This window comes from Phytophthora parasitica (genome assembly GCF_000247585.1).
Source record: "Phytophthora parasitica INRA-310 unplaced genomic scaffold supercont2.15, whole genome shotgun sequence".
Classification (NCBI taxonomy): domain Eukaryota; phylum Oomycota; class Peronosporomycetes; order Peronosporales; family Peronosporaceae; genus Phytophthora; species Phytophthora nicotianae.
This window is the reverse complement of record NW_008649001.1, coordinates 328,828-338,324: the sequence shown is the minus strand read 5'-3', so window position 1 is coordinate 338,324 and position 9,497 is coordinate 328,828. Positions and strand designations below refer to the sequence as shown.

The following is a 9,497-nucleotide window of genomic DNA, read 5'->3' as shown; positions in this document are numbered from 1 at the left end:
TGGAAAATCATTCGTTGGTGTCGCATCGCCATAACCATTGGTATGGCGATGCGATCTTGGTCAATGCGATTGGGAATGTTTTCAGCAACAACACATAAATCAGCTACATCGAGCCTAGTGCAAGCTCCCTTTCCACATGCAGCATTGCTTCCTCTGGAAGGCGTCGCAATGCAGATTTCTGGCCCCGTTCCAGCAACCTAGGCATGTTAACAGGCCAAAGATCTCAATCTTCTTCTGTCAAACGAGTCACGTGAAGATAGTGTCCGTTATGCCCTTTCATGCGTTGTGTGGACTACGACTAAGCTGTAGCAATTTGCAATCTCCACAAATGAGAACAATGATTTTCGCCATAAAAATTGGACTTCCAACAGAGTAAGGCAGTAAAGCGGATCGCTTGCCGTCACTCCGTAGCGAGATGGTGTGGCCCTTTTAGCAGCATGAGAGCCATTTTGTTTTCACGTTGCTGTTGAGGTTAACGGTGTAAAACAGCTCAGCTCAACACGCAGATCCCAATCAGGCGCTCCACATGTTCAAATGCGTTACTTCGACGTAGTTACAGTCTACTTCTATCCTTATGCACTGCAACTCGTCATCAAACCGATTGTGTGCGCGTTTGTGCGCCACGAGCAATTTTGCGGCCAAATAACTTCAGCGATGGGGTCGCTGTAATGCTGAAATGTGTGGCTCATTCATGCTGCAGCATTACGGGACGTCTTCACCACTGAAGTTACATCCGTTCGCTTCAATTCCTGGCGACTCCAACCGACTCGGCACTGGTGAGATTGGGCGGGATACAACGAAAGGATCTGGGATCAAAGAAATATAGCTTTCAGTGAAAGCTATATTTTATATATGAAAGGCTTTCACTCTATTGTTGCAAAATTCGCGGTGATGTGAAAGCCGCCCCAGCAGTGCTCTGGAGATTAGAAGCATTGCGCGTGGTCAAAGCAACCACCTTCCTCGAAAGCTACTCTCGCTTGTTTCCAAAGTGAGTCCGTGAGTCATAGGCATCGAGACGGTGGTGGACACTTCTCGTTTGTATGTCGGACAGTGCTGTTGACAACCTGATCGACGGACTTGCGCAAGATTCATGCCATGCTCTTTGCTACTAGACCATTCAACTCGCTCTCTACGGCTACCCATCAATAGTTCTGGTCGAGTGCAGCACCTCGTTTCCGTATCGTCGATGCGGCTCTAATAACATCCTGGCACTGCTGTACACACGTAAGGTTTGGTCATCTGCGCCGATGAAGTGGCCACTGTGTTCAGGTCAATACAAATGGCAGAGTTTCTCTTTACTTTATCAGCTTTTCAATGTGTTAGCTCTACAGAATTATATTGCATCCGTAGAGGCAGAGGTATCCAGCCGACCTCGAGCTAACTTACATGTTAAGTTCAGCAAAGCGATCGATCTTTCCCTCGCTGGGCTGGCCCTGCAGAGAAGGCATTTGTGTAGCGACGAGATGTCCCAGCCAATGGAGGCGTGTATTGGTTCACTTACATGCTACCAAGTCAGCAACGCATGCATCGGTAGTAGCCAGCATTGGCACCCTCGAACTGGCCCAAGTCAGCGCAGAGGACATTTCTTCGACAAGTTTTCCACAATTGTCCGTAATCTAGGAAAGCCATAGATGCCTTCGAATTGGTAGCTGGAATCGATTGGCAATCCGTATCGACAATCTATCCTCAACTTTTAAACTTTGAGGTGCATCGTCTCGATGACACATTTGGTTTGGGCATTGCACAGGGCTTGAGGCGAATCTTTGTTCCAAATTCAGTGCCCGCACTTGAAGCAGTACCTCCGCTGCAGGAGCATTGGACAGACTCCATTTCACTACGGAACAGATTGGTCGTGGTACCATTATGGTTACTATCCATAATGTTACCACGACAAGGCGCAGAGTTCAAGCAGCTCATCATTGACGCCGCAGTGTGGTGGCCGATAAGTCCAGCGATCGCAGGCATTTATTGAGCATGCCTGTCCAAAGGCTCGTCGCTTCTGCACTTTGCATCATTTTGATGTGGGGTAACTTTTTGGTTGTTTACAGAGAGTTTGCTCGAGTCTTCAGTGCTGCGTATACTTCATTTGCCACCGACTGCGTACACTTAACATATTTGATGCCGGTTTTCCAGCATCATGTGCAACACGCGCTAGTTGAAGTAGTTACAGCAAAGATACTTCCTTCAGTAACAATTTGGCTGGATGAGGCCACAGCGTTCCGTTCAAAAGCCCCCCGCAGGTCTCGATCACTTAAAAAATCGTCCTGAGGCATCGCACAACGATGGCAGCGTGCCTTAAATGAACGGGTCCATGACCCGAGGACAACAATCCCACCCGTGGCATGTTATGCTGACCCCAAAAGCTTCAACTGTTGCCTAAGCAGCGCGACCAGGCAACGCCCGTGCACTTACAGAGTTTGTTGCTGGAACAGATACAGTCATGTGGCTACAGATCTCGGTGTACACTTGTCTTCATTGAAGACACTTCAGCTGTAAAGCCAATAATGAACTTCTCGCCAGCGACAAGGACGCAGGTGGTGGAGACGCCACCGCCTGTTTCCTCGTCGGGAAGCGCTTCCTCCGCACAGCACCCGCTGTCGCCTCGACGAGTGTCTTGCGTCCAGCACGCCGCTGTCCATTTCCTCAACCAGCACTGGCTCGGTCGCGGTATCTCGCTGTCAAGCACACTCGTTTGTCAAACGAGTCGCAGTCTCGCGTAACATAAAGCTGACTGACAGAGTTCTCCACCAACCTCGTGGTACACTGAATATTCGTTGACGAGGTCGGGTTGGTCCGCCCAACCGACCATTTCTCGCTAACCTATCGGATACGGCTCATTTTTCTGGAAGATACCGAATGAACTAACGCTCGGTGCGTCACGCGCGACTCCACCTTATTGTCGGCCAACATTTCGTGGTTTTTGTTCAGTTGCAGCACTCAAAACACCGGATTGTTGCTGAACCCTGCCATGCTGAATCGTGTGACGTGTGCTCCGGTCTGCCACACCGCGGCTCCACCTGTCCGGAACCTCACCCCGTTGGCGCCGGTGGAGCGCGGCCTTCTGCATCATTCTTCCATCAGCGCCATCCCGACCAAAGCTCATTATCGCTTTTTCGGACGTACGACCAAGTGAGATCTACAGCTCTTCACTACCACAACCACGCATCACAACACAACAAACAGAAGCCATGCAGCCCATTGGTACGCTTTACTCTTTGCACCACTGTGCTGTAGCTGTACCGAGTTGCTAATTACGTATTAATTACAGGAAACGGAAGTCCTTCAGGCCCCGACTTCGAGAGTTTCTCGCTGGCCGACGCGGAGTTAACGTCCAAGATTGAGGCGTACCTGGCCGGCATCACCGTGACGGATCGTAATCCGGCCATCCTCTTCAGCTGGGACAACGAAGCGCTTGAGGAATTCGTGCAGGCGGCAAACGCAGAGGCGGATGGTCACCCGCAATGGTTCTCCCAGCCGCGAGGCAGTGTATCGCCCAAGTCCGTCATGAGCGACATCATCAGCTACCTCGCCCAGCTCGGCGGAGGACGGTGCGATCATGTGCTGCTGGCACCCAACTCGCTCATTCAGTATGGACACTTACAAGAGCGGCTCCAATACATGCAGTACGACGAGTTCATGCAGAAGTGCATGGCCAGAGTGACGCCCGGCAGGATTCTCGCGCGCACCTTCGCGCTGATCGTGCCGTCTATCCATCGTGCTGTGCCCGCTGAATGCCTACTGCCCCCGCCTCCGGTCCGACAGCTCTTTGAGTAATTGACAGCATTCGTTTCGTCCATCCCCCAGCGGTTAGTTAGAGTTTTGTTTTGCTTGCTTGTCACTTTACATTGCCTTGTCGCCGAGTTCCATCGAACTCTACGACGTCAAGGATGTGATACACGGCACAGCAAGGTATTTCGACGGGGATACACCAAGCCATGTCGTTACGGACAAGACTGCCAGTGCTGCATTTACGACTGTCCAAGCTTTACAGACCACACAGCTCGGCCAAGGCAAGTCAGCCAAACCAGGGTCGCCAAAGCAAGTCCACCAGTCCAGCCATCACCGCGTCATACCGAAATAAAGGTAGTGCAACAGGTGCTAATGAACATGCCACCTCCAGTCTTGTTACCTTGAATCTACAGTTTAATATAAGAAAGCGATGGACCTTGTTGCCACGTACTTTGAGCTGGACAAGTTGCACATCCGTGGCACCCGCGGCTCCCACTCTGCGTCTTATTCGCACAGATGGGTACAAAACGCATTCTACAGTTTGGACAGCAAGACTCGTCGCAGCAATGTACATCAGCTTTACGATTGCAAAACACAGCAACGTAGCAAAGGTACCCTAGTGGTTCAAGCTCTTTGCCTCCGTTAATATGCAGAGAGCATGCCATGGTCATGGCATTCGCCTATTGTACATCCAAAAAAGTCAGAAAACGGTTCAGATGAGTCATATCTTGGTGTGCACCACATCACAAATTACAAAGCGACGGATGTTGGTGCTGCGCGTGCGGTGTGCTGACGACGGCCGCGAGTTGCTTATAGAGCGCAATGGAGCCGCCGAATACAGTATCCAGGTAGCAGAGCTGAAGCAATTGATCCTCCAGCAACGACAGCAACTCTATCGCAGTGAGGCCTCTGGAACGATGTCCAATCCACAGATTTCGGACCTTCTCGAAGACTGTTTCGTGCTGCTTCGAGGACAGATTCTGGCCGATCCAGACGTCGTGGATCTGAACGCATTGCGACCGTCGGACTTCTTCGTATTCGCACCCGATTCCCCGCAGTCTGGTATCGATACGAACTCTAGCAGTGCAATGCACACAAGTCAAATAGATTCCGCCACTTTTGAGTTGCTACGGTCTCAGCTGGTGGATATGGGATTCTCGACGGAATTGGCAACTCAGGCCTTGCGACAGTGCGACAATAATCTCTCGGACGCTGCTGCATTGCTTGCAGAAGGAAAACTACGCAAAGAATCAAGTAAGAATGGACTAGCTGACGAGGAGAAGACCGGTGTGGTGCCTCAAAATCCGTCGATCGCTCCACTGAGGAGTCTATTGTATGATAAAAATGAGACGAAGCTACGAGAATTGGCAGCGATGGACTCGTTCCAAGCGTTGTTGTTACTGAAGGAGAATTTCTCGTCGGAGATGTTGAATCAGCTCAACGAGAACCCTGTTGCGACGTTGCGGTTGCTTTCTCTGCCTGCTCCGGCGATGAGAACAGAGATGGAGCCGTTTAGCGAAGATGTCATTGACGTTGATGATCCTAACGTGGGTATGGGTGTCACTGATTCCAAGAACGCAGTTGATCGGGTACGAGCAATTTCGTTGATGACTTTGTGTGTGTGTGTGTTTTTTTTTTTTTGCTAATTTTGTTTTTTTTGTCTGATATTTTTTTGGTGTAGCTTGTCGCGATGGGGTTCTCTCGAGATCTTGTGGAAGTTATGTATGAATCCTGCGGTGGTGATGAGCAGCTTACGGCGAACGCATTGCTGCAGACGTTGGAGTCTTGAGAAAACTAGGTTATTACTTATATCCGCATTTGCTTGAGTGGGTAAAGGATCTGTTGATAAAATATGGGCTTGGACTATGCGATTAAACTTCAAGCGTCGATAAACGTTGGAAGCCGCCTTGTATAATGCTGCGAAGCGTTGTGGAGCGCTGTATACCTGGAAAAGGACGTGGCTTCGCGTCAAGTTTACTGGGAATGATGGAACTGGCGGTAGCAAATTACCACCCACACTCAACAGTAGCAGCTCAGCATATCTCATCGCTGCTAAATGACCTCTTTTTGCTTTCTTTCTCGTGGTGTCGAGCAGTGCGCAGCAACGACTGAGAGACTACATTCGCGTCAAGTTGGACGAACTGTCGGTTCATCGCCAACACCGCAGCCTTTTTCACCTTGCGGAGTTCTCCACCTAGTCGTTCCTTTTCCAAGTTACTCGACGTCAGCTGCGATAGTACTTCTTCATACTGCGATTTCCAATGTAAAATTGCTGCATTTGCTTTGTGGAGACGATCACTGTGCAACTGACGTTGTGCTTGCAAGTTCTCACGCTCCAGAGCAAGATCTTCACACAATACTTGTTCATCAACTGCAGCATTGTATTTCTCCTCCAGGCGCATCATAGTGGCCTCCAGATCTTCCAGTCTCATCAGCGTGTACTCGATGCCTTCAGCAGTTCCACCTGTACGCGCTAGTAGCTTCACAAGCCCAGCTTCGCGCCTGATAGCGACCACCAATCTGCTCTTGGTGTAGTCGTGTGCGCGTTTCTCTCGATGATACACACGCCACGCTCGATACGACGCTCCGAGAGACGTGAGGACGTCTTCGTCATCGCTCCCAGGCCCGTCGTCGTCTTCATCTTCAGCCGTGGAAACACCCCAACGAAGTTCTGCTGCACTGTCTCGAGTCGATCTGGATCCTCTGAGGGTCTTGAGTTTATCGCGCTCACGATGCTTCTTCGAAGCGAAGCAGCACACAGTCGAAAGCGTATTCGCCACCTGCCGAACGATCAACGTCAAACGTGAGCAGGTGTCCGCCTGCATCGTGGAGTTGGTGAGTGACTTTCTCTAGTAGATTTCGCGTGCCAAAAGCTACGCTGGCGTTATAGTGGAAAGTGCGTATTTCTTTCTCAGTAAATGTTCGCTGACAATGGTACCGGCCATCGCTTCAACGAATGTCTGTCATGTTAACTAACTCAAAAGTATCTGTGGGCATACTTAGAGAGAGCTGAAGCTTACGTGGCATTTTACGAAACCATTTAGGAAACCCGATTTTATGTGAAGACTTGATGACCTTCCATCGTTCGGTATGATGTTAAATGTCATGTGGAGCAACAACAGCGATCCAGATGATCGTGCATTGCTTCATTTATATTTGCAGAATGTTTCGGATGTCTACTGCGGTCTGTGAGATGAAGACTGCACCATCATGGGACTGTACTTAGCATCACATCAATTGGAATTTTGAGGAAATATGATGAACGATTCGTAGCATCTCATCGAGACAGCAGCTTCGCTCTCATCAGATGCATTATTTTGAGCTGTGAACAGGTCTCCCAGTTTAACCGGGATGAGCGAGTCCTTCCTCATGATCTAGGTAACCTTAACTGAACGAAGCTTGAGTCAGGGATCGTTATCTCGAGCATAGGCTGCATATAGCTTTCTTCTAACCGTTTTCACTCTGTTGCCCGTTCATTTCGAGTTCGACAAGAAAGAAGTCAACACTCGGACGCTCTTAAACTGAGTCATGGGGAATGAGTTCCACGGGCTTCCTCTCCGGAAAGCTCTCGTGTTGGTCGTTAACCTCGCATCGACAGCCCTCACGTTGATGGCAGGTCTGCGTGAAAACCCGTTGATCGTCCTGGTAACGGGCCGCTACGATGAAATGCGAGCTCGTTTGATGGAGCGACGTATCAACTACAACCTCGTTCGAGACGACTTCCTAAACGTAGACACGCTGACCAATTTAACGCGAGTGGGCGAGAGCTTTCGCTTCTTTTCGGCTCCAACTCGCAGTCCTGACAATCTCGGAGAGGACAGAAGCACATGTATGCGCGTTAACTCAATCAACGTGACCCACGCTGAAGTGTATTTCGATGATTTCTGGGGCAAAGGAGCTCGACGTTCCCAGTACTTTTTCCACAGTATCTCTGCTCCAAGATGCGACGTCATCAACTTCAATCCCGAGTGGTTCACCGAGTGTCTTTTTACTAATAACAACTCGACCGATGACTGCCACCGCTACATTCTCGACAACTTTGACGATCTCAGTAAGAAACGAGCGATTCAAAATGGTGTTCCGGGAGACTTCGGTCGGCCTGGCATGCCGTTCTTACGTTGCACTGGTCGACCGCCAGCATCGTTCATGTACATCACGGATTTGATGGTACACCAGGCTTTTTGGGCGGGTGGAAGCTACCACATCCAGTTTGAAAGCAGTAAATGTCTTGCTGTACCGAGAATTATCGACTTCGAAACGAATTATGGTCTGTTCCAGACAGAACCGTTGGACCAGCAAGCAGAAGTTAAAGTGGCTCTCGACAACACTGGGTGGTTCACTCTTATCGTTACGTACTCCTATGGCATTGTCACGTTGCTTCTCGTCGCGCGAGGTGTGTTTAACACTTTGGCCAAACTACGTATTGTAAATTACGTGCCTGTAAAGCTACGCTTTGGTGGAGTTCGACGATATTTCAAGTACATTTTTCCATTCATGAATTTGTCTGTCTGGACGTCGGACGATGAAAACTCGATCATTCGATTCAAAGGCAAAGTCATCATGGCGTCCGATGTGTGGATTAACCACTGGCTGTATATGCTGCTGAGTATATTAGACGCTCTGGTTAGCGTTCGGATGACTTATAGTGTCTATGAAATTGGACAATGGATGCTGTCGATGCATATCACCATGGACAACTTCATTTTCATGGCTTCAGCTATTACGCGTATGACGTGGCTCATGTGCTTTCTCCACACGGTAGTTCGACTTCTTCTCAAGCTTGGAGCTCGGTCATTGAAAGCCATGAAGATGATACGTCCTCATCATCAGCACGTACTCGAATGGTATATCGACTCAAGTACACTGTTTCTAAGCTATAAGGTCTACAGTCTGATGCTTTGCTTCCTGCTCTATGTGCTTCTCAAGGTTCGCGGTGGAACATCCTTCATGGTAAACGCCCCGAATTCCAGTCGTGGAATCTTTGGTGGTGCACCATCTCTAGAGAATTTTTGGAACAGCGAGATCATGATTGATTTCGTTGTGCTGCTCTCGCTCATGATGCTTGGAGGGGGTTTCTTCGGTATTGTCATGTTGGCAACACCGTTCAAACGTGTGGCTAATAACAGACTGCTACACTTGATCCAGAAACGTTACGTCTTTGTAGGGTGGGACCTCGGTACGGTCCTTGACTCTCTCGGTATTGACCCATTTAATAGCAAGCTCCTGAAGGATGATGTGGCCATTACGAGCTGTCCGTTTGGGTGTATCTTACAGCAATTGTACCAGTCAGGACCAAGTGGACACGTGACATTGATGGCAGATTATCTTCTTCATGGCAATGGGTTTGCAACCCCACCAGTGGAATTTCATTTTCCAATGCGAAAAGCGGTAGCGATGGGACTACTACTACACAGCGATAAATCGGGGACTACGAAAGCGACCAAGGTAAGCGCTGGTACGAAGTACGCGGTGTCCGATGCTACTGCAAACTTCAGCACACAAGCAGATCACATAGAGCCAAATGACGCGGTGGGTGAGATGCCGAATACCGATAACAAGAGTTTGTTCGATAGAAACTTGCTGCTTTTTGCCGAGACAACGTATGGTCGCGTCATCTTAATTGATGAAAACAAGCCCGGTAAGTGCGGCAAGAACTCCGCGGGCATGATGGAGTATACTACCACAGACGCTCTCGCTTCGATGAGCATTTTGGATATTAAACACTTGCTGAACGGAACAAAAAATCTCACGATCGGATAAGGCGACAA

At 49.4% G+C, this 9,497-nt stretch overlaps 4 protein-coding genes across 4 annotated transcripts; 3 read left to right on the top strand and 1 right to left on the bottom strand.

Moving 5' to 3' along the window:
• Positions 1 to 2,837: 2,837 nt before the first annotated feature.
• Positions 2,838 to 4,191, top strand: PPTG_08100 (hypothetical protein). The gene is made up of 2 exons (XM_008903017.1): positions 2,838 to 3,201; positions 3,269 to 4,191. The coding sequence occupies exons 1-2, from the start codon at positions 3,189 to 3,191 to the stop codon at positions 3,772 to 3,774; spliced, it is 519 nt and encodes a 172-aa protein (XP_008901265.1). The 5' UTR covers positions 2,838 to 3,188; the 3' UTR covers positions 3,775 to 4,191.
• Positions 4,192 to 4,448: 257 nt separating this feature from the next.
• On the top strand, positions 4,449 to 7,003 carry PPTG_08099 (hypothetical protein). The gene is made up of 2 exons (XM_008903016.1): positions 4,449 to 5,318; positions 5,411 to 7,003. The coding sequence occupies exons 1-2, from the start codon at positions 4,494 to 4,496 to the stop codon at positions 5,516 to 5,518; spliced, it is 933 nt and encodes a 310-aa protein (XP_008901264.1). The 5' UTR covers positions 4,449 to 4,493; the 3' UTR covers positions 5,519 to 7,003.
• Positions 5,763 to 6,554, bottom strand: PPTG_08098 (hypothetical protein; the record flags this gene model as incomplete). Its single annotated transcript, XM_008903015.1, has 1 exon — positions 5,763 to 6,554. One exon carries the CDS (start codon positions 6,552 to 6,554, stop codon positions 5,763 to 5,765), a length of 792 nt encoding a protein of 263 aa, XP_008901263.1.
• A 254-nt stretch (positions 7,004 to 7,257) lies between the features above and the next one.
• PPTG_08097 (hypothetical protein) lies at positions 7,258 to 9,489 on the top strand (the record flags this gene model as incomplete). The annotated part of the gene is made up of 1 exon (XM_008903014.1): positions 7,258 to 9,489. One exon carries the CDS (start codon positions 7,258 to 7,260, stop codon positions 9,487 to 9,489), a length of 2,232 nt encoding a protein of 743 aa, XP_008901262.1.
• Between the last annotated feature and the right edge of the window lie 8 nt (positions 9,490 to 9,497).

Bases quoted from the DNA above. Each gene is read 5' to 3' on its own strand.
- PPTG_08099 (XM_008903016.1), top strand. From the start codon at position 4,494: ATGTTGGTGCTGCGCGTGCGGTGTGCTGACGACGGCCGCGAGTTGCTT. The intron at 5,319-5,410 runs GTACGAGCAATT...TTTTTGGTGTAG, and splicing joins CCAAGAACGCAGTTGATCGG to CTTGTCGCGATGGGGTTCTC.